The 24580-nt window shown below is 41.2% G+C and overlaps 3 protein-coding genes and 2 non-coding genes across 10 annotated transcripts in view; 1 reads left to right on the top strand and 4 right to left on the bottom strand.

Annotated features, from left to right (window-relative positions):
- Window positions 1–4073, bottom strand: part of bbs9 (Bardet-Biedl syndrome 9) — a 131571-nt gene extending 127498 nt beyond the window's left edge. For both annotated transcript variants that reach the window (XM_029504375.1, XM_029504374.1), the window contains exons 1-3: window positions 3969–4073; window positions 1843–1961; window positions 1140–1290 (exon numbers count right to left, since the gene is read on the bottom strand). In XM_029504375.1, coding sequence (XP_029360235.1) covers window positions 1140–1290; window positions 1843–1954 — 263 coding nt within the window. In that variant the 5' untranslated portion in view covers window positions 1955–1961; window positions 3969–4073. The remainder of the gene's footprint in view (window positions 1–1139; window positions 1291–1842; window positions 1962–3968) is intronic.
- A 667-nt stretch (window positions 4074–4740) lies between these two features.
- Window positions 4741–4812, bottom strand: trnap-agg (transfer RNA proline (anticodon AGG)). Its single transcript has one exon. It is a non-coding gene; the product is annotated as a tRNA-Pro (tRNA).
- A 499-nt stretch (window positions 4813–5311) lies between these two features.
- On the bottom strand, window positions 5312–5383 carry trnap-agg (transfer RNA proline (anticodon AGG)). Its single transcript has one exon. It is a non-coding gene; the product is annotated as a tRNA-Pro (tRNA).
- Window positions 5384–5800: 417 nt separating this feature from the next.
- On the bottom strand, window positions 5801–19221 carry nt5c3a (5'-nucleotidase, cytosolic IIIA). Of its 5 annotated transcripts, XM_029505382.1 has the most exons (9): window positions 19122–19221; window positions 18736–18970; window positions 9012–9110; window positions 8633–8702; window positions 8415–8547; window positions 8231–8320; window positions 7929–8091; window positions 7612–7812; window positions 5801–7245 (listed from the first exon to the last, which is right to left on the bottom strand). In XM_029505382.1, the coding sequence occupies exons 2-9, from the start codon at window positions 18871–18873 to the stop codon at window positions 7144–7146; spliced, it is 996 nt and encodes a 331-aa protein (XP_029361242.1). In that variant the 5' UTR covers window positions 18874–18970; window positions 19122–19221; the 3' UTR covers window positions 5801–7143. The 5 variants fall into 5 exon arrangements, with proteins under 5 accessions (XP_029361242.1, XP_029361244.1, XP_029361245.1 ...); XM_029505384.1 differs by lacking the exons at window positions 18736–18970; window positions 19122–19221 and adding an exon at window positions 14382–14447; XM_029505385.1 differs by lacking the exons at window positions 18736–18970; window positions 19122–19221 and adding an exon at window positions 12654–12943.
- On the top strand, window positions 18754–24568 carry LOC115045607 (uncharacterized). The gene is made up of 7 exons (XM_029505387.1): window positions 18754–19217; window positions 20637–20726; window positions 22514–22579; window positions 22710–23004; window positions 23163–23317; window positions 23692–23971; window positions 24142–24568. Exons 3-7 carry the CDS (start codon window positions 22519–22521, stop codon window positions 24290–24292), a joined length of 942 nt encoding a protein of 313 aa, XP_029361247.1. The 5' UTR covers window positions 18754–19217; window positions 20637–20726; window positions 22514–22518; the 3' UTR covers window positions 24293–24568.
- The last annotated feature ends 12 nt before the right edge of the window (window positions 24569–24580 follow it).

Genomic DNA, 24580 nt, shown 5'->3' with positions numbered 1-24580 from the left:
AGAGCGGTTTCAGGCTAGCTTGCATTGGAAAAGAAAAAAAAGACATGTTAATGTGGTGGTAAGTCGCAGCATGGAAGTTTTCTCTATGAATGAAAAGGAAGTTTGATGAGTTATGAATGGGTGTTTCTGCATGGCAGTTTAAAGTCAGGCTATATTATAAGCTATACTACAAATAGTTATAATTCACAGAAGGTCATGACATAGGAGTTAAAAAAAGACCAGTGATTCATTCCCAGGGCAGCGGCACACATACAGTATGTATGACAAACAGAGATATAGTCACCGGGGTGGCCAGAGAGCAGAGAGTAGCTGCCCTGTAATCTGAAGATCAAGGGTTTAATTCTCAAAGCAGACCAGTGCCTCCATCAAAGGACATGTGTCCTTTTCAACAGTGACCTCATGACCTATTTGCAACAACAAACCATTTCTAATGTGCCCCTAATTAATGAATATGCAGTGTGTAACTTCATAATTGTGCATTTTATTTACAGTCACCTAATACCTAATAATAAAACCCAGACATTATAAAAACACCCACACCAGGACGTTCAGGTGAAAACCATAAAGGGATCTCTGGCAACAAACTGAACACTAAATGAAGTTATGTGCATTGGTTGCAAATCTAAAAAAAAAAAAAAAAAAAAAAAAATCACAAGCTCTGAAGTTCAGTTCTTTAGAAGAGTGTCTGTTATTTGTTCTAAGAGAATTAAGTGGAGCTTTGCATTCGTGAAACACTGAATTCATGTTGCTTCCTGGCACGGGACATTAGGCTAATGCCAATTTGACCTACAAAGCTATCACATATAAGAATGTAGGGAGCCAATGGGTTTACAGGAGGGAGGGGGGTGAGTGATTAGTACTCTCAATGATCCTGCTGTGAGAGCACAGATCTGACACTTGATTCATCAGGAGACTCACTGAGTTACAATTGAAACCAACAATGAGGCCAATAGAAGAATCCATAAGCGTCTAAATAATAATAATAATAATAATGAATCAGAACAAAATGTTCTGAACTTAAACATGATAAACTGCGCCACATTAATATTAAAATAAGAATAAAATGTAAAATATAGCTAAATTCACATCTTTCTAAACTCTCTATTGGCGTTGATTCAGATTGATTCAGGTCCACTTACGAGACAAACTTGCCCACTTCCACCTGGATGATGGCATTTTGAAGCTGGACTTCCAGAAGCTGGGCATCAGCTACACCTCCTTCACTGGACTTATTAGTATGTGGGGAGAATATACGCAGCATTCCCATGTAGCTGCCCACCACCACTTTGTCTGCAGTTAGAATCACACAAGAAAATTAATATGTAATTTAGAATTCAAGATGGAAGCACACTGAAGACACACAGGATACTTCATAAATCCAAACAGACATTTTAAAAAATGTGAAAACGGTTCAAATGCTCAGGAAAGTATTTCAACAGGGCAAAGGCCATCTTTCTACAGGTAACAGACAGCAGGTATATTTTCTTTTCCATGAGCCTTTTCTATGTTTCTCACACACAGACACGACGTCTGTCCACGTCAGGCCCATAGCCTGAAGGAAGGCATCACATTACATTAAATGACATTACATTGTGCTGATTTGGCAGCTGGTTTTGTATAAAGAGACTGACAATAAGTGCATTCAGCCACTGTTGGAAAAGAGGAACTGGAAATCCTCAGAAATTGTACATGCATCCCTCTTATATAAATATATGTCCTCTCAGCCAAGAGGGGCAGCATCTTGATTTCAATTATGGACAAATGTTTTGTGTCTCTCTCTTGTTCTTTGTGTTAGAGAAGGTCGTTGAAGTAGTTTCTATTTAACACTCACAACACACTGACCATGTCCGGTGCCACTGTTGTCCACGTCTCCAACACACAGGCATCCCTGATCAAATTCCTCGCCCTCACCGAGAGCAGCCGACCACCAATCCCGAGCTTTGAACAGGGACATGCTGCCTCTAAGTGGACACAGAGGGAAGGGCAGAAAAGGGAAAAGTTTAATTTCTGCTGCTGTGAACCCACCACAGACTCTTTCCTGTTAATCTCTGTCTCTGCCCTTTGTGTGAGTTAAAATCCTAATCATTCATTGAAACACGATCCTCCTAACTGACAATGTGTTGAAATATATTGAAGATGAACAGCTGATCAACTGATGAGCAAAAGAGATGACAGGAGTAAAACTGATGAAATATAAATGTTATTTTCAGTTATGTAGTTGGAAAGTAAGGTATCTTCCTCAGTAGCACCACAGCAGTGTGTCATGTCTTAACTTCCTACAGTGATTTCTACTGTAGGTTCGATCAGTGACACACTGACAGATTAGACCACTATCCACTCAACGGGCCCAGCAGGCTTTCTGCTGCACCATGCACCACACAGACACCAGCCAATGACAGACCTCACAGGCAGGTCACATGAACCCAGGATTACGTGGGAGGGAGTGAGGAGTGGGGCAGTGGGGTGCAAGCAGCTTTTCTACTTTCTAAGTGCTGAGCAGGTGGAACGGGCAGCTAATCCAGACAGAGAGAATCCCTCCTCTCAACAAAGTGTCACCATACAGACTGAGCTGACACTAAACGAATATGAGCAATGTTTAAAAGTTCAAATGTTTTACACTTTAGCTCTTACCAGTGTACATTTGCTGCATTCACAAGGACAAAGAGCTGCTACTGATCATGCATGATGTGCAACTTGTTGAATTTTAAATAACTAGCTTTGGGCATATTTTGAATTACCTTGAATAATACCTTCAATACCTAAATGTACAACTCTTCAGGTCAGACCACTTTCTTGATAATGAAGTGAAACAGCAGTAGATTCAGATTATTGTCTCACAGGTTATATCCTCTTTGATTGGAATCATCCTCTCTGCTGAGGGGTTGTTAAGCACTTTCTCCATGTAAACATGACATCCTGCTCTCAGAAACCTGGGTATGACCTTATTCTGGTTGTGAGACAGCCAGAGCAACAGAAGCCTGGATACTGTAGCAAGCACATTGACAATTTATCCAAAGTACTGGACATTTGTTGGGACAGAACAGAAGTGTTCAAGATGGCGAGCAAATTCAAGATACATCCACAGACAGGAAATCAGAAACCTGAACACTGTTAAGCGCATATATACAAAGATATAGACTTCCAATAAGTCATCTCAAATGATTAAAATAAAGTCAGTATACGTCAACCAACCAATTGCTGTTTTGAAATCACACAAAAACAAACTGCCATTTCTCTGCAGGATGGAAAAACACTAATCTATAATCTTTAACAGCTACATACTATCTTCTAAATACTATAATCTGAGGATATTTTTCTGTTCATATTTATAGTCAGATTTCATATTATCTCATTTGTCCCACAGTGAGGAAACTGCAATTGTTCCAGCAGGACAGAATAATAATAATAATAATAATAATAATAAATAAATAAATAAATAAATAAATAAGTATGGGAAGAAGTGATATTTAATTATTAAAGACAATTTATACTTGTCCTTCACAGTACATTGTAGTGAAACCCAAACTGGGGTGTCATTTACAGCTGGATTTAAGTATTCCAGTCTTCCGGGATTGAAACTTTTTTGTTTGGAACACGAGCAGGAAAGTTGAAGAGTTCATTAGCTGTGGTGGCCTCAGCAGGGATTCACCTGTGGGTTTTACAGGTGAGCTGCCGGGAGAACTCATATCACAGCCGATGAGTCCCCCCCTTCCTCTGCCCGGAAAAGCTTTAAATGGTCGGACAAGCTGCTTTAAGCCGAGTCCTTCCCCTCGTTGGTGAGTTAGCTCGCTGAATTAACTTTAGCTCGGCCGGCTAACTAGCTAGCTGTCGAAGTTACCTGAGCAGCAGCTAAAACGCCTAAACCGGGCTGGTTGTTTTTTATATATATATATGTATTTATTTATTTCAGCAGCTCCTCGGTTTGAGACAGAAAACACACTCGGGTCGGTTCCCCGGACTTCTCTTACCTTCACCTACTGAAGCCACGACGACAAAGAGCCGGTTTGTCTCTTCTGCTTCACACAGAAATCACATTTCTCGCCGACTCGCTGGCAGCCATCGTCCTGTTGTCATGGCACTGACGCTCAGGAAGGAGCCGGCCTGATGTGCGCAGGAACGGAAACGCGCGGGCTGACGGGAAAGGGAGTTCTCTGAGCAGACCAGGCTTATATGGACAATGCAATGTAATTGAAAACGTTTTTTTATCATTATTACTCTATTTTTTTTAAATGGATTTCTTTATTTAGGGCTGATATTTCACACTGACTTTATTTAAAGCTATATTTCCTGAAAAGGAATGCAGTACCAATATTTTGGAAATATTTTTGCACTTTTTTTTAAAAACAAGAATGACCTCAATATGCTACTATTGATTGAGAAATTCTGTGAAAATGCAATGAAATACTTTTATGTTGCAGTAAATAGTCTTTGAAAAGAAGAACTGGTGGTGAAGATAAGATAAGATAGAAATAACAGCCACATGAAGGTCTGACTACACTGCAGTATTAAAATGCTTCATATACAGTATGATATATTATGATATCTGTTAGGTATATATCATTATACATCATTATGCATATTATACTAGCTGAAGATGAACTAAAACTCTTGCACCATTTTGTGGGCATTAGCACAGAGTTTGATTCCTGAGTATTAAAGGACCTGAACTGCCTGTATAAACTTCTCTGAGGGCCATTTATTCGTTGTATGTGAGTCTTCTCCTATAAATTAAAAGGAAACGGGCTCGTCCGGGATTTGAACCCGGGACCTCTCGCACCCTAAGCGAGAATCATACCCCTAGACCAACGAGCCATATGTATGTACATCTAAACACCGGCTTCCAAACTTTTCTGGATGTGCCACGTTGTCTCTGATGTTTCCAGCATCAGATTTCTGCCGTGTTTTAGCGCCACCTGCAGGTAATTTGGTGCACGGCGGCATCTTTAGTTTCGACTGTGTCGTGAAGCATCATAATCATCATCATCTCAGCAGAAACGGGATCTTCATGCACCTTCAGGAAAACCAAACGTCCAGAAGACATTTTTCTTATTTATATACTTACATTAAATACTGTTTACACAGTAAAAATCACCTGAGCTCTAGTTTACTGTTCATGATACGTTTTTAAATTCATGGGATTCAATGAGGCATAAGAGAAAAGAAACTGTGTTAAGGCTCTGTGGGATGATGTCATTATTAAAGAGGAAGTGAAGAGAACAGATCTCATTTCAGAGAGAGAGACCTGTTTAAAATAAAAACGATAAAAATTGAGGAATTTTATATCCAATGAAACTTTAGTTGGGCATAAAATGGGCTCGTCCGGGATTTGAACCCGGGACCTCTCGCACCCTAAGCGAGAATCATACCCCTAGACCAACGAGCCACATGGACAAGCAGTCTTAAATTATAGTTTCTGGAGTCAAAAGGGCCACGTCGGCCAGACAGGCTTTAACTGGATTGGTTTGGCGTCGCTTATTGGACAATTAAGGTACTGCAGCCAACACTGAAAGTTTTCTAAAATCGGAAATTCCAAATCCAACAAAATAAACCAGAGATTCTAACAAAGCTGTTTCTTGATACAGCTCTTTTTTTCCCCATTTCTTTTAATGCCAATCTTAATTCCAACTAACAGCACTGCTCAGACCGGTCAAAGGCAGAGACGGTTCGCCTCAGTAAATTCTCCAGTAGCTTGCGATCATATCATTTCTGCTTGATGTTAACTACATACGGCATCTTTAAAAAGCACCAAACTCAGAGCTCTTACAGCTGCTAGTGCACATCTTCAGTGTCCAGTCTGTGATCCAGATCTCACAAAACAACATTTAATTTATTGCATTTTCAGTTCACATCAAAGAAAAGAGAAGGCCATCTTCTTATAAAAATACAACGCACTGGTCTGTTCCTCTAAATGCCACAAAGCAATGTACATTTCCACATGATGCCCACATACTCAGCATGATGTTATTCCCTGTGCTATTGATAGATACATATATAGATGTATATCCTTTTGTCTCTTTGACATAGATCAACAATAAAAAAGGCAACATGCAGGTGATAGCATCACATTTAAAAACACACAAAGAACATTCAACACAACATGTTGACGCAGATGGAGCCAGAGGTATTTAGGTTTGAACCTCTGAAAGAACACAAATATGATGTATAGTTGAATATTTTAGATATTTTTAACCACAACATCAAATTAAATCCAGTCACCTGCTGTTTAACTGAGCCACAGACAGTAGTGTGTTTCTTTGTGTGTACTGAAATAAACTGAAGTTTTAGTTCTCCTGTGACTTGCAGCACCTAACATTGCACAAGAACCTGCAGGATTCAACCTGCTCCTTTGGTTTCAGGGTCTTTTTGTTTAGTTTTTTTTAAATGTTGTAGGCTCTTCTAATGACCAGAAGAGGTCATGATTAGCATCACTTGTTGCCTTTTTTACTCAACACCGCAAATGAGTGTCCCACAAAAGTTTCAGTAATAATATGAAAATAAATGAGCACACAATTTTAGAAAATCTTATGTAAACACATCTGTGCAGGAGCCAGGTCAACATCCACAAATCAAACCACTGTCACAGGAACGGAAACGGTGCCATCTTCAATTATCTGAGTCTTTTCTTTCTTAAAATAAATACTGTGTTGAAGGTCTATATATTGCCGATATCATCAAGCAGCATATTTTATATTCTTGCAAGGTACTTCTGGCTCATAGGACTCCCAGGACCTCGTCTAACAAATCTGAGGTGAGGCATGCTGGGATAGCTCCAAAGAAAACACTGACTATCTGTTCACCTAGTTTATGGTATAAATATTGCCGTATTAAATATAAGGCTATGAATAATAATAGCAACAACAATGTGCAAATTATAAAGATGGAGTTAGAGTTTCTGTTTATCCAAAAACTCACTTTTGGTTACTCTTTTTTTTTTTTTTTTGACACAATAGAGAACTTAAGAATCGACTAAAACTGACAAAACACACTAGAGACAGACTGATGCTGCTGTGCACTTTTAAAACAGTTCATTCAGGAGATGTAAAATGTTTTTTTTAAAAGGCTTTTAGGGTGAAAGGTTGGGTCAGGAGGGGGGAGTGGACTGGGTGGTTGATCAGTAGGTGGGGGGTGAACTTGGTGGTGGAATTATAGAACCTTCTGGAGGATGGCGTTGGGCACTTCCAGGGTCTCGTCTTTCACAAGGACGATGTCATAAGAGTCCAAATATTTGTCCAGTCGCTCTTCAACCTGCAGAGTCAGAGAGGAGGGAAACTGAGGAGATGCAGCCACTGCAGCTATCATCATGGAGATCAAGCAGAACTAATTTGACATTTTGCAATTTGTTGAAATACTTTAAAAGAACATTTAGAGTCACAATGACTAAATATCTTAAAAACCCTGCCAGGATTCAGACTCAAATTTGGAAATAAGGCCAGTCTTTCAAAAGATCCCTGATCATCAGTCAGCAGATGCCGAAAACGACAGAGAGCCTCAGTCAGGATCAAACCGCTGAGACAAATTAAAAAACCTCACCTTTCCTCAGCAACCCTAGTTTAACTCGGAAAGAACAGCTTCTGAGTGTTTTAGGATCCCTGGTCATGTGTTGGTCACTACCTTGTCGTTGAGGAACCCGATTTTAAGGATGTTCTCCACGTTGGACACGCCGTCGGCCATGCTGAGGTCCCCGAGGGAGTCGCCCATCAGGATGATGTTGCAGTATTCCTTCAGCTGTTTGAAGTACTCTGTATTCCGCAGAGCCCCGTCATGTTTGTTGTACACATGGATCAGCTCGCCTTTGAAGCCCTTCAAGACGCCCTGCAGGACGAAGAGCAAGCGTTGAGCAAGGTGAGACATTACCTGCACTGTCATGGTGATAAACTGGCCACACGAACGTTAGCACAGAGCCATCTGTCTCTCTCTGGACAACTCACATTGTCATCGAAGTCCATGAAGTTGGAGACGACCTTGACGTTGGAGTGGTAGACTCCGGCCTGGTGGATGATTTCTTCCAGGACATCGCCGAGGCCAGCAGAGAAGATGAAGACAGGCACGTTGTGTTGCTGCAGGCGGTCAAAGAACTGCTCATAGCCTTCCCTGAAACGCAAAGCAGATGAGTTGGTCACAGAGAAATCAGTTCATACATCACTCTGATTAACACTTTTCACAGCAGGATTCACACATCTACATTTGTGGCAAATCTCTGTCAACAACAAAACATCTCCTCCGGAAATACCTGAGCGCGACGTCAGAATCTCTCACCACTTCTGGAAGTTTATCTTTCTCTAGCCGCTGCTCTACAAGCAGCGTGTGGGACTTGAAATACCTGCAAACACACTTGCTTTTAGAAATCTGCCTCTGATAGTCACAAATTTAACAACTTTGTGCCGGTGTGTTGGTGGTTATGAGCAGCGACTCACCACTCCACCATGAACGGGTACTTCTCCTCCATGGTGAGGTGGGGGTCGATCTCAATGGGATAGTATTTATTCTTCAGCTGCAGCAGCTTCTGCCTGCAGTCCTCTGTCACCAATTTGCAGTTATCGATGATATCTACAAACATATGAACGTTTCTCAGAGGTGAGAAGGAGGTGTTGAAATTGTGAAACTGAGAAAGAGCAGTTGTTATTTAACGTACTGTGACACGTTGGGCATCGTTTGCCATTGACAGCAAACCTGCTTAGCGTCATGTCGAAATCGGTGATGATCTGAAACAAGAATCAAGAATATTTTGCCAATCAGAAACATGAATCAGACACTTTAGATACTTAGACTCTAGAGGACCCTGAAGGCCTCAGAGGGAACCTGAAGTGACATAAAACCTACATGCATAAGGCAAGAAATTATGTGCCTGTCTTTGGAGCCTATGTGTCCAGCTAATGGCCTTTAAATATTATATTACTACAGGTCTGCTTTTATAACATTATGCTGCCTCTAAAACAGCAGCCAGCACCAGATGGCACCATTTCACCAAAACAAAACACAGATTGGCCGTCACCAATGCTGGGATGTTCCACCTGTAGCTTGGAGGCTCCTCCTTTAATCAGCCCACATATGATCTGCTCCACCCTCTCAGGGTCCCTCATGTGGACTGTTGTCTTCTCAAACTGAGGCATCTGAAAGAGAGAGGGGGAGAGAGAGACATCAGTTTCAACTTGGCAGAGAGAAGAGGTATAAATCAGCATGATTTTCGATCAGCGTGACCGTTTCACCTCCTGAACAGGACTTCCTCAAGGACTCCAGCTCTAACTAAAGCCCTTCACCCTGAAGGTTTTCAACTGTTCATGATCTGGTATGAAACGAAGGAGATGGGGGGGATTAGGATAACAAAGAGTTTGTGTGTTGAAGAAAAAGCATTTAATTAGGATGTAGGCCTGTAAGTCTGCACTGAGGGATTTTAAGGCTACTTGCTCTCTTGCAAATATCTCAAATTTTCCTTCTGTGTTTACATACACAGAAGGAGAGAGATTTAAACACACCATCTCCTGGTACAGACACACACACACACTGCTCTGGAATGGGTTTCAGGGTCAGGGAACAGCTGATGTTTGGAATCTGTTGGTGTTGTGTAACAAGCTGAACGAGCACAGAGCACGCCCTGAGAGGAGGTGAACCTTGGTAACTTCATCTCACCCACACCAGCTCTGCCTGACGGGTGCAAACGTGGACCTGTCTGAGAGCTGGTGTGGGGGGGAGAAAAAAAAAAAAAAGGTGAGGGTGAGCCTAAAGTAAATGTATCTTTGATTAATTCTGACTAATCTAATCTTGTTGGGAACTTCTGCACCATGTCGGTTGACCAGACTTGTTGCGAAAGCCTCAGGAGGATTAACGTGACTGGATGCAACACCGGCAGGCTCACTTTGGCTGAGTGTTTGTGTTAAAATGTTTAATTAGCTGTTGCAGCAAAAATTCTCCTTGATTGAGGAATGGAGATGGCGAGCTGGCATCGTGATGGTCAAATAAGAGGAAATGATTATGTAGCATCAAACACTCAGTATGCTTCGCTGTCCTGCAGATGGAACATTTAACAGACCACACCCTGAATTTATTGGCCAATAACAGATTACTTTACTGTTTGCTTCTTTTTAATGAACTAATTTTTTCAAGACGGTTGGTGATTTCCAGGATGGGCAGCCAACAGACTGTATGTGGGGTCGATGTATAATGTGCTGATGAAACACAAACGTGAGTAACTAAAAGTGCATACAAACATACATAGCCCCAGCCCAGCATACACAACTTTCCCTCCAGGGTTATATAAGCAGATCTGAGTGTTAACACCTCATACATCACTCTGATCAGACAGAAACATGATACCCAGGACACAACCTAAAAATATCTTTTATTATGAACTCTCAGATACATAAACACATAGTGCTATCTTGGCACACACAACACAAACTCATAAATTTCCCATCTGCTGACTGAAGTGTGCCAAAAAAAATAAATAAATAAAAAAAATAAAAAGCAGAAGAACAGAACAGCCTTTTTCTTGGAGCACTAACCTCACTTGTTTTAAATTACAGCTTTTTTATGGGCTCCTCAGAGATGACCTACTTCAACATTATAGCATTTACAGGGACAAAAGTTTATGGTCATATATGGAAAGGCAGCAGAGTTTAAAGAGGGCGTTCCCCTGACGGCTGAGAAAGTCATACCTGCACACACATGAAAAGTACACTTTACATCCATGAGCTACACATTCCAACACAGGTATGAATAAGGAGGCTTGAATTTCTCCATTAACATTAGAAGCAGCAAATACTGAGGTCAAAGGGCAAAGCATCTTTACAACAGCAGAGCAGCCAGACATTCAGGAGGGCTTTCTTCCCTTTGACATCAAGATATTTTAGCACTAAATGGCACCAAAACTGGCTGCAGCCTGGAGCACAACCTGTTACACATAGACACAAACACTTTGCTTACCTTGGATATGTAGTCTCAGCTAATGCAAGAGTGAAGAAAAGATTGTGTGGCTGTAGAGGGTTTATATATCTACAGCAACAGCGGAAGGGGGGGGGGGGGGGCAGCTGCAGCATAGATTAGACAACGTAACCCCACCCACTGTTCAGAGAGGCTCACACACACACATATTCATAGATGTGCATGGTGACAATTTCAGCTGATCCATGTCCACACACACACACACACACACACACACACACACACACACACACACACACACACACACACACACACACACACACACACACACACACACACACACACACACACACACACACACACACACACACACACACAAATAGAAATGGAACGCAGCCAATGGACAAAAAAGTGACAAGTCAAACCACTCCTGTGTCAGTATTGTGGCCTTTTACCCTTTGGAAAAGGACTCTTTAAAAAATCAATCCAAGATGAGGGGGGGGTCTGGGTGATGAGGACTCGCTCCAGCTCTAAGACTGCTGAGCACACACCTAAAATATAAAAAAAACAAAAACAAAACAAACACAGCATGCGCCCCCCACCCCCCCCCCCACCCCGACACACAAAACATGCATTAAATAGCTTGACACTACATGGAGAGGTCAAAGGAGTCAAGGTTCGATTTGAGCGTCGGCCTTACAATGGTCAAACACGCATAACACACACAGCTTATGGATGTGCCTCACATTGAAGAATGCATGTAAACGCGCACACAGTTAACAGTGTCTTGCACTTCTGTTTCTGCTGCCACCTAAAAAAATATTTAATATTTTGAACACACACACACACACACACACACACGTAGAAACAGGCATGCTAACACATCTTTAAATCTTCGAGTTGAGTCTGAACATGTCCTTTATGTTTAACGGCACACACAGTTCAGGTTGATTGGGTTTTTGCACTGAAGCCTGAGGTCTAAAAACATTAATGCAATGTCTAATCAATCAATTATACAGAGAACAAAATAATCCATTTGTGCAGTGCTCAAGCTCAGTTTCTGCTGAACAAGGCTCGGTTTCATGCTATGCTCTGGGCTGTTGGTGTTGCTGTAAGAAAGAGAAGACTGGAGCTCATCCTTTCTTTCACTGACCCCGACTGCGTTGCATACCATGACTCCCAAAAACTAGGTCAGCACTCTGCAGTTACACCAATCTACAATAACTGTGCATGTCTCTGCTTTGGATTGGGATCACACAGACACAGCTACAATCTAATCGCTTCCAACCGCCTTGGTTTTAGTCCCATTTGCCCCAAGCACCTCACATTGAGAAAAACATTTTCATAAAAACAAGAGTCTATAAAATAAAACTATAGTTCTTGTTGCTTCTCGCTGTTGAGCACCTGGAGCCATTTAACAAACCATTCAAAGGATTTTTCCAGCCAGCAGCTTCAAATTAGTTTTGGATTATCTGAATTTAGCTGCTTTTAGTTGCAATCATCGACATCTCATCAAAACACAAGTGAAATATTAGAACATACTGTACTAGAAACATCTCTCCAGATATGAAAACAGTAGGTCATGTGAATCTGGATCAGAGTTGTGTGGTTTGTGTGTCATTTAATCTACAGCTTCTTTTAAATTATCACCTGAGGAGATAACTGACGAATCCATATCAGTTTGGTTAAAACTGATGGATCAGTTGGATCTCCTCTGCTGGTCTCATGGGTCTGGATTTCTACTGAGGTACAGTTTAGGGTTATCATGTACCCACCCAGCCTTGTGTAAATGGTCCAGGTTGGTGGGGGGAGGTTCAGATCATGATATTGGTGTCTGAGTATTGTTGCTGACAATGGTAATCCCTTCTGCCCACAGTTCACCATCTTCCAATGGCGCCTTCCAGCTTGGATAACTCATGTCACAAAGTAGAAGTTATTTCAGACTGGTTTCATCAACCCGACTGAAATTTCAGTGGACTCCCAGGTCTGAAGAGCTGAATCCAGTATAGGAGCTTTGGGGCAGACTGTAAATAAAGATGGACATACATTTCTCAAAAAAGGGCTTTTGAAGCCCAGACTGAGCTGCTCCACTTTCACTCTTTAGGCAGTGCAAAATCCCTAGTTAATTTAAAAAATGGTCAAAAAGGAGGGGCAGGTGTGGAGCAGACTTTGGAGCAGTTTGTGAGAAGCATGCGCTGTCACTTAATGCACAAACCCTCAGTTATGCAGAAGGATGTACTTTAATAGAACTAGGAAATTATCTGTAGAGACCAAAACAGTTTCTGTACCAGGCTGCAAACATTTTTATTTGATCTCAGGCTGTCTGAGAGCAGAGTATGTAGAACGGGTCAAACCTGACAGGCTGGCCACCCTGTCCAATGGCTGCGTCACTCTTTCCTTCCTCCACTTTCCTCCCAAAAAACTTGGAGAACAAGCTCTGGCACTACTAACAAACCTCAGGATATTTTATAGGACATGGGTTGCCCTTATGACATGTGTGAGTTTGCAATTTGTATTATTATAATATTTGTACACTTTCTGTGTATTTAGTACACTTACAGTACATTTATATTCTTTTCAATTAAGTAGAAATTGGAGCAGAAAAAAAAAGGAAACAAGGAATAGCAATCGCTATAGAAAAAAGGTTTAGCTCCAGTTCTACAGTCACAAACAGCTCACCTTTAACCTCAGCACATGATTGAGGGAATAACGTCGCAACATAATGCATCACATGAATGTACTCACATGTCAGATCAGACATGGTTGTTTAATTATTGCCCTGAAGAGGGGGTGCTGCCTTGATAACTGTTGTTATCATTGAGCAGAAAAATAGACAAAATAACAGATGAAATAATGAGTGGAGAGTGTCGAGGGAGTGGACTTGAAGTTGACGTGAACCTGAGTCGAGCTAACAATTTGCCAAAGGCTGCAGTTTGAATGCTGCTTTGCATGTTGCCGTGGAAGCAGAAGACATAAATGACTTATCAGTATCCCCGACTCTTAACAGCTGTCAAAATATCTTTTCAATGTTCTCCCAAGATTAGTTTAACCCCACCACAAAGTCAGGCACAAGCCTGACCAAAGGTTATTGATAGGTTCAGGCTACTGTGATGCAGCCTTGGCCGGCTGGGGTCAAAGGTAACAGCCACGTTGGCTGTTTTGCTAACACTAAAACACATACACGCTCCCGTCTGACCGTGATAAGTGACAGATCCTGCCGCTGTTTTAACCAGATCATCCTCACAGCCACACTGATAGCACTGTAGCCTCGGCTACAAACACCCCATTATGACGCAACTGCAGATTTGGGAATTACTACAATATTTACAGCTTCTGCACATCCACCACTCCCACACACATAAATATACTCATACTTCTGATCCTTGCCTAATACTGCAACTATTACTAACTATTACTGTCTTTGTAAATACTTCCATTTCTAAGAAACATTTCTTGCTCATCACTGGCAGAATATCTGATTGACTGTAAGAAAATCCTCTTACCAAAATTATACTGGAGAAATCAGTGAAGGAGAAATTCAGGTTGAACTATGTATCCACTGTTACTGCAGTTTTATGTGAAAATAAAGTCATCCTTCTGTCACTATGAACTGCTGCGGTTGCCGTGGTGACAGCCATCTGTTGCTGCAGATAAGGCAGCATGGCCTCTAGAGGAAGGACCGTCTTCCGAACTTACATTTACTAAGTTGGCAGATTGTTTTTAATCAAAAGTGACTTACAAGTGACGCAACTTAGGGTTCAGTCTCTGGCTGGAGTTAAATTCAACAGACAGACACGAGGAGCAGGGAATCGAACCACCAAACCTACGATCAGTGGAAACCTGCTCTGCCTCCCAACTCTTTTTAATTTACAAACCCTTCAATATGCAGAAGCCACTTCCTTATTGATCAATGAATCAGACACACAAGTTTCTGGCTGTTTGCTAAAGAGGCTTGTCAGGTTTCACTAACAACAATCCCTTCAAATGACCCCAGAGAGTCAAACAGGGAGACTCATTCTGCTGATACACTCAGTCCAAAAACTCAAGCCTGTGTGAGAACAAGAATGTGATTTCAATCAAACTACAAAATCAATCATGTGCTGTCCTACAGAGAACTGTACGTCACATGTGAATCATTACTGCCATTATCTCTACAGAACATTCTGCTTATGGATCTGTCACATCAGCTACTATCAATGTTTTTAATATGACCTGCCAAGACTAGGGCTTTACAATGTCTCTGTGTTTTCAGATATTGTATTCATCATTGAAGACATGCCAAAGTCTCTTTGGCTGTATTGTCCCAGAGATACAAAGACAAGAGCTGATTAGTGCAACACCCAAACTCAACCTCAAAAAAAAAAAAAAAAAAGAAAGAAAGAGAGCTCAGACACTTTGAGCGTAGCTCTGCTCTGCCCCCCAGCTGTCAACTGGGGGAAACACTCAACAACTGGCGATATTGAAAACACTTTACTGATGGAGAAAAAAGGTGGGCTGCAAGAGCTTTCTGTTTAAAGGACATCGAAAATCCTTCAGTAAACCAGTTCTGAAAAACAGGGTTTCACGAAAACCACCTCCCAAACCAGGGCCCAAGACTTTTTGACAGATCTCAGCAGGTGTTTGGCTGCAGCTGAGGTGAGAAGGTTCACTCTAAATGTAAATTTATTTATAGCATCATTCAGGGCTCTATTAAACCTGAGGGACATTGTTAATTTCTAACCATTAAAAACACACAAAGATTGCTCAGGGACAGCATTGTTTATTATTAAACCTTCACGGGAGAGGAACAAACTGGAATGTCTGAGTGTCTGCTCAGTGTTAACCTGAGTCATTGAGGAGCTGCTGAGACTGTGACACAAGGGTATTCACATAAATGTCCAACATGAAACTTATTTATCTACAGTCTAATTATAGTTTCAGAGAACTACGACTGGAACGCTTTGGTCTAGATTAAATTTAGCTGCTGCAACAGCAAAATATAGAAATCTGTTTTCTTACCAATCATTACTTATTCCCTTGGATCATTAGTCAATATTCAATTTACAAACCGTCTGTATTAAGGCTAAATTTACATTTTGTGAGTTGTGATGCCTCATTTTTTGCCAAAAAGGTTACTCCCAAAGCTGCTTTGCAGTTAACTCAGGGAGTAGCTAAAAGTAGTAAAGAAATTTCATTTGCAAAGACTAAAACACAAATATTACCAGTTAGTAACATGGGAAATCTGCCAGCTGTCTGTAAAGGGTTAGGATTAGGGTTATTTCTCTGTATTTTTTATGACTGTAGGATGATTTCCATGAAGAAGACGCAGAACAGGCCAGTCTTTCATCAACCAACCACAAACTCAATTATCAGCACTGACGTCTGCTATAGCAACTGAGTCCGACTAAGGAGTAACTCAGGAGGACTCAAAACTTTATGGAAAGAATTAAAAAGAAAACTTTTAGAAACTTTTGGGGCAACTTTGTGAGAGCAGGTGTAGAGCATTAGTGACAACAAACAGTAAACATCACTCTTTAAGAGGTAATTTGTTCAACAGGCCTCTATATCACACACGCACGTGAAAGAGAAAGGAAAAATTATCAAAATATAAATTTATGATCACTGCACTCAGTTACTGATCATTAAGGTTGGTGGTCCAATTTTCAGCCTGTTGGTGGTGCTTTTATTAAAAAAAAAAAAAAAAAAAAAAAAGGTACCTTCTGCTGCACTAACAAGCAGTCTACTGAGAACCAGTCAATTTTCAAAATTCTAACAAACAAAGCACACAAAACTACAATTATATGTGGATGGTGAAATTCTGGCTATGCCTGGGAATTCTGCTCTATTTCACAGTAATAAAATCGCCCTTTGTTAATGCACATTCCATAAATGTACATCATGAAAATTTGATTTCTTTCTTCAACTCAAACAAAAGCAATTGCTATCATAAATAATGACGTGACCTTTGACCAACTTTATTTAGAAGTAGCAGCCCTAACCTGAAACCAACCAGCAGGTCACACTGCCAACAAACAGTTAGTGAATCAGATAAACACAATTTGGCAATGAAGAAAAGAATGTGTTGCTTTTCTTTAACACACAAGTATTTCTGAAATGAAGCAGATCTAGTTTTAGGGATCTCAGCAGAATGGAATTTCTATATGAAATGTTCCCTCCTTGCTGAGGTTCCTGTCATATAGTTCTTATAGCTCTCCTGGGGTTCACAGCAGATGTTTGTGCTTCCTGCTCCACAGCATCGTGGAAAGCAGATGGTCACAAAAGGAAGACCAAGGCTTGAAACAGCCAACAGTAGTGACTACATTACCCAGCTTCACCAGATGACCGGATCAGCACAAGAGCAAAAATAACAAAAGGGTTGCTTGTTGCCCTGCAGCCTTAACAGCGCTGACATGGTTTCATCATTGCAGAGTCAGTTTGAGAAGTTCCCACAGGAAACAACTGAACAGAATTCACTGTTAAAAAAAAAACTAAAAAGGCCAAAAGGTGCATCTAAATTTGTCAGGGAAGCTCTTTCACCAGCTCATCTTGCTTTATTTCACAAATTGGCAGTTAAATGTTTCAGGCCCTAAATCAACAATGACGCAAACAAGCAGGTGCAATCAACAAAGTTGCAATAAAGCACCCTGCTTGAAGAGGAGGGGAAAATAATTCAGTTTAAATTTACTTTGAGGGGATGACTATAACACACATCGATTCATGCTTTTATTAGATGTTTTTGTTTTCACACATTACCAGACAAACTGCTGCAAATAGTCAGCCTCAAAATTCACACTCTTGCGAGACAACGGTGACAGATGACATAAACAGGAGGTTGCATGTTAGGGAAATTACAATAAGATAGCAGCCAGAGCATTGGACTGCAGCAGCAGGCTCTCAACAACACAACTGTCTCTACTGTAAGTGTTGAAGTGACAGCCGAATCTGAGCAAATTCCTCTGTACGTGAGCTCAGTGTGTGTTTGTGTGTCAGGGTAACGCCTTTTCACAGCTGCACAATCTAAAGTTCAAAGTCTCTCCTTTGAGTCCTGAGGAAATATAAGATGTATACCACTCCCACATTGCAGCTGCTTTTCCTGTGTATTTCCAGTTGCAATGTTTACAAAACATACAAAATTACAGCAAGTGGTTTCTAATGTACAGATATTTTGGATGTGTTTCTCTGATATTGTGCAGTTTGTGTTTCAGAAGTGGAGCCTGATTTCTTACTGCTGTAGCTTTCACCACCTGCATGGTGGCAGGTAAGGGGTCAGTGTCAGTGGAGGACAGTAGGGGCTGATAAATGTCAGCTCTTTTTTACTCTCAGGCTTAAAAGCTGCAGCTCTTTCTGTGCAGAGAGGAGCTGACCGTGACCTCTAACAGCAGTTGTCGTTTTTGTTTTTTCTTGGTCAACATCCGCACCTGCGTGTTTACCGTCACCCAACTACAGTCAAGACACCAGAGCACGGTGTCTTGCTTCCTGAAATGATTTTCAAAATGAAGGCGCAGATGAGCCCCATTCATATGAGGGTAATGTGTGATAAAATAAAATGTGTATATTGAATACTCTTGGCAGCAATAAATTAAATGAAGTTATGACAGACTCTTTAGACTCAATTAGGACACATGGCAGACAAAAACTGATCAATCAAGCAAAGAAATTGAACTGATTAATCAGCACTGACTAAACCAACCAGTCGACGATCCGTCCTGTTAAAATCAGGAAAGCAACACAGGAATAAAAAAAAATGCCTCAAATCTAATTATTAACACAAAAGTCTGTCAACAACTGCAGGCTCTGCCAACACGTGTGCGCTTTTATTTTGAAAACCTCATCTCGTCTCCGCTTCCCGCTGCGGCCGCCATCTTGACCGTTACTCACCATCTCTATGATTCTGGTTTTCTTGCCGGCTCGCTTCTTCTTGGCCACGATGTACTGGGCCAGGACGACCCCGCCGAACAGGGCGCACACGCTGGCGCTGGCCGCGGCTCCGACCTTCACCACGGCCGTCTTGTCCATGACGGTCCGCCGCCGCCGCTCCCGCACCGACCCGCACCGACGGAGTGAGCTCCGTCCCGCCTCCCGCCGTCAACTGCCCGGCCTAGTCGGAGATCGTCTACGGAGAGAAGGAGGTTTCACTTTATAGCGATTTAAAATGTTCCTATCCACGAAAAACTGACCAATTGGATTAAAACTGGGCAGCAAACAATGTAAGAGAAAGGGGAATTAATCCCAGTTCAGGGCAAAATAAATAAAAAAATACGGACCTCCACCCCGATGGACGTTAAACTGACGCCGTTCTTAACGTTATTAACGTTAAGTCCGTTGCTTGGCAACAGCACATAAGCGACCAGGCCGGTCCGGTAAGTAAAATAATTTATTGAAAAAAATATATTAATTTAAATGAAAGTGACCATTCCAGCTTTGCAGTCACGAGAGTTCCCTCTGTGGAAGTTAACAGTCCCAAAAAATTAAATGAATAAATAAATAAATAATTCAGACGTCCACCCATTTTCACGTCTAAATTTCAAAACAAAAGACTTCCGTTCGTTCACAGGAAATACCAAAACAAAAGTCTTCCTCTTCTTTTGCTTTGTTACTCTTATTTCTCATTTTTCCTCTTATGTTTAACATTTAACACATACCGAGGTGTGTGTGTGTTATTCCTTCATTATAATGTATTTTATATATATCTCAGCTCAGAAATGTTGAGATGAATCTGCCAGTTCATTTGTGGTTTACACTGAGGCAACTTTCCTGGCATGCAATGTGTTGCAGGTTTGGAAATGATTGCTTCACATTATCAGTGTTAAACTGTAACTAAGTACATTAAGCCAAGTGCATACTGAAGGCTACGATCATTTAATAAACGCTGATGTGCTGCCGTAGACTAAACTACCAAACAAAATATCACGTAGTCAATATTAGCCCTGCTTGTTTCACCTACAGAATTTAATGGAGCCAGAAACTTTGCTATGACATTCTGCCAGGTTCGCACTGATGTAATTTCTCTAACCTGCAATGTGTTGCAGGTTTGGAAATGATTGCTTCACATTATCAGTGTTCAACTGTAGCGAAGTACATGAACCCGTGGTCACGACAGTGGACAGCTATTCAAAATGTGTTTTCTCCACTTTGCATGAGTGTTGATGTCAACGTTGCACATCTGTCCAGCCTAGGGGACTCCTTGAAAAGTGTGTGTTTAAAATAATGAAGTTATAAAACACTTCACAACAGGGTTTTCTAAGTCAGGGGTAAGTCAAGTGCATCCGGAAGGGTAAAACCAATAAATGACCTCTGATGTGTTACCGTAGAATAAACTACCCAACAAAATATGAAGCACAACCGTGTGTCACTTACATACTGAAATGGGTCAATCTCTCTTTCAGTCACAGTATTTCAAAGTACTTTCACTGAAGTAAGAAATCAGTCCACACTGCAGTGCCTCATTGTGGACTACAATTAGAATTAAACAGAGCCACAACATAAATACCACATCATTCACAGTTACAGGAGTGTTTGTGCAATCAAGGAGTAAGAAAAAGAGAAGTAGCAGAGGATTCAAAGTGTTGTTGAGTCAGGTCTTAACTTAAAAAACTGAGCATTTTCTATAAAAACCAAAAAGTTAGTTGATTTTCAGCAGGGGTCCCCTGAACAGATAGAAACATATACAGAATGCTCCCTTTATCCCTTTACACTTTTGGTTTTGATTTGTGTTTTTTTTCCTTTCCTGTTACTGTTTTTGATGTATTCATTGTTTGAATGTTTCTGTTTTTGGTTAGTTGTCCTGTTTCGCCCTCTGCTGATAGAGACTGGACTCACCACAGAACTTCCGTCCTCCCGTCAGTCTGCATTGAGCTGGACAGACAGAGGTATGTGTTTAAAGCACCTCATGTATGAAACTGTGAAGTTATAATGTTGGTTTAAGTGCATGTTTTTCAGCCGTGCTGTACGTGTCTGCTGTGTGTAGGCTGTCTTCCTGACAGACACACAGTCCATCGTGTGTTTTCTTCATGCTGGGCGTGTCGTGGTGAAGAAGGAGCCCATGTTGACAGCGTTTTGTTGTCTTTACACTCACAACAGGAGTAAACCTGAGTTCACCAGTGTGTGCAGCTTCTGCACAACATCCCAACTACACGTGCACAATCTCTTTCCACAGAAAAACAACACGTGTGCCAGAGATCCTGCTTCATCTCCAGCGTTTGTTGTTGTTTTTTAGTGTGCAGGAAATCTAATGACTTCTACTTTAGAAATGATTAGCTGCGATCTCACCTCCTGTAATAACTTATTTTCTAACTGTTATCTGAGCATCAGATTGTTCTGGTTGAACGTCCTGCAGTGTGTCTGTCTGTCCTTCCTGTCTCAGAGGACAAAGAAAGCTCTGATAAGCTGTCAGTCACACTCAGTGAGCAGCTGCTGGAGTTTCTAGTTAAAATGTTGACACGGGGAGTCCAAACTGGAGTCACATTCATCAGATGGCCTGAAATAAATAATTCACCTTCTTACCATTCCTCTTTGTCAACAGCATGTGTAGAAAATTATTTATGGCAGTTTCCATGGGAACAGTGAAGTTGTTGTGCTGCCTCCCTGTGGCCAAAATAGATTATTGTACGTTTACAACAAGGTCAATAACATCTTGTTTCATAATTATTTATCATTTACACCTTAATATTTGTTATTTAGATCAGACTAGGTGTGTAACCAACTACACAACCTGTGACATTAATGACAATCTGAATCACAAGTCTGTATTTTTTCATTGGTTAAAAAGATATATATTTTTTATATTATTTAATGTTTTATTTTTTATTGCATTTTTTTGCTTCTTTATAATTAGAAATATTTTATTTATAGACTTTTAATAATAAATTAATAATAAAGACGCTTTACAGAAACATCAATTTGAAACAATAATACCATAAAGAATTTAAACCTCACAGAATATTTTAAAATAATAGTTTCTCATATCCCAACTGCTGAAAACTTGATCATATTAAATTGAAATTCCATTGAATTGCTGAGGCGTCGTCTGTGAATGTGTGAAACAGAAGTCCTGGTCCAACATCTTCGTTGGATCACTGCAGTCATAATTAGAATCCACGATCACGGATCATTGACTGTCTTGGAGATGTTGAATAGTCTGTATTTTATATAAAACTCATACAAAGTTCATTGATGTCTGCTCAGTTAAATTGAAAATGATGAAACACATTTTCTGCTTCTACTCGCTGAACATGAAGCTTCTCAGAGAAAAAAAACATTCAGCTGTGGTCATAAAATAGTTTGTGTTTGCAAAGTAAAACTAAGGAAAAAAAATGATTAAAGATGAGAAAAAGAAACAAATGATTTCTGAAAATAAAAAGGGCATAAAATAAATTAGAGCTCAAAAGAGAATCAGAATGCAGCAGATTTCAGGTAAAGAATCAGAAGAACTAAATCTAGGTGAGTCCACGGGGGCGTGGCTGAGGGCGGGGACTGCTTTGTTGTGACATCACAAAGTTGCAGAAGTCCTGATGGCTGAATTTAAGGCTGTTAAAATAGACCTCATTGACCTCACAGAAGACACGGACACCTTCAGATCACATGGCACTAATAACTGCATCCATCTTTATAAGATGAGACCACTTTCACTTTTGACTTTGTGTTTTGTCTCACGCAGAAACCATGAGACACAGCATGTTACACCTTTTGCTGCTCTTCCCGTGGACGCATGCTCGCACTTATCGTAAGTAAGACGTCCACCTATCTGAATGTGTGTGTGAGCTATAAAACATCAGCACATGTGTACATTTTACATATTTAGCTAATGTACTATATAATAAACTCGGCTCTGCTTCTGTTTCTGCTTCTGGCAGAAAATGTGGCTTTGCGCGGCAAAGCAACTCAGTCACATCGCTTTGAGGGGCAGCATGACGTTTTCACAGCTGCCTACAACGCCATTGATGGAAACCGTGAGTCCAGTTTGCCAGCTGGCTCGTGCTCCCAGACCATAACACAAACCAACCCCTGGTGGAGAGTGGACCTGCTGGACTCCTACATCATCACCAGCATCATCGTCACCAACAGAGGAGACTGCTGTGCAGAAAACATCAACGGGGCTCAGATTCACGTTGGCAACTCTTTACAGGACAATGGTGCTGCAAACCCAGTGTGAGTGTGTGTTAATATTTAGATTCCACAGCACTGTTCAGTATTCATCGGCCCCCTTCTCCCTCTATTATTCATTCTGAAGAGCCGAGCCGCACCACAGAGGCAGAGAAGCTGTCACTGAGCGTCGCTAATGAAATGACTGCTCTCCTCTTCTTTAGGGCTGGTGTGATCTCTGACATCCCTGCAGGGAGCTCACACACTCTGGTTTTCGTCAGCCGGGTGGAAGGACGTTATGTGACCGTGCGTCTTCCCGGGACAGAAAGGACTCTAGCGCTCTGCGAGGTGGAGGTTTATGGGTATCGATCCCCAACCGGTGAGGCTTTGAGCAGATAAAATGAATGTGAGCTTATTGATGGATGAAGGAGATTCCAAAGGTTTCAGCATTCTGTTTAAAATCTCTCACCAAGTTGTTTGGCTCTGATTGGCCTGCTGGGACATTAAAGGTCAATCAGTGTCATTAGGAAACCCTCGTCTAAGCAACGGACCGAACCCGTCTGTTATTCTGCACCACTGACCAAAGGAAGAGTTTACAGTCTGCTTCCTGTTTCTGTTGGCAATCACTGTGGACAGACACAGGCTGTCTGATAAAGTCACTGATAAAGAAAATTCAGTTTGTCTGGACACTAATGGGACCAAAACACAAAAAAACTCAGCTGGGTATCTGATTTTCCCACCTTGTTTTTACAGGAGAGAATCTGGCGCTCCAAGGAAAAGCAACACAGGCGTCACTGTTTGGATTTGGCATGGCGTACAACGCAATAGATGGGAATCGTAACCCGAAGTGGCTGGAGGCTTCCTGCTCTCAGACTGATTACACCTACCATCCATGGTGGCGGGTGGACCTGCGCAGAACTCACAAGGTGTTTTCTGTGAAGGTGGTCAACAGAGATTTATTTCCACAACGACTGAATGGAGCAGAGATTCGCATCGGAGACTCTCTTGACAACAACGGCAACAACAACCCCAGGTATTCTACAGCCTGTTGGGCACAACCTTTAAATTATAAATGTTAGATCTCCACAATTCCCCCCAAACACTGACGCAATATGGACTAATATCAGTTCAGCGACAGATGATGCCTAAACAAGCAGATCCTTCTCTTCCATCAACCATTTTCTCCTTCTTCTTCTTTCCCAGATGTGCTGTGATCACAAACATTCCTTCAAGTGCCGTTGTTGAATACCAGTGCCATGGGATGGACGGGCGCTACGTTAACGTGCTCATCCCTGGAAGAGCCGACTACCTGACCCTGTGTGAGGTGGAGGTGTACGGCTCTGTCCTGGACTAGTTCCACACAACCAAACAAATGGTTGTTGAAATCGCTTCTTCCCGTGAGAAATTCAGAAACTGTGGCCAATATACAGAAGAGTTTGTCTTAGACGATCGGACAAACAGCAGAACTCCATCTGAAAAGCTTGCTGCTGCCCTGTGTTTCATATTTCATTCATATTTAATCGCTTTATAATGCAGTTTTTATATTATTTCCACTGCCAGCATATTAAATGAAGAATTTGATTTTGTAAAAAAAAAAAAAAAAAAACATGCATTCAGACTGCTTTTTGTTGAAAATGTAAAG

The sequence above is a fragment of the Echeneis naucrates genome, chromosome 6 (genome assembly GCF_900963305.1).
Source record: "Echeneis naucrates chromosome 6, fEcheNa1.1, whole genome shotgun sequence".
NCBI lineage: Eukaryota > Metazoa > Chordata > Actinopteri > Carangiformes > Echeneidae > Echeneis > Echeneis naucrates.
The sequence above is the reverse complement of the archived record's forward strand: the minus strand, read 5'-3'. Positions and strand labels throughout refer to the sequence as shown.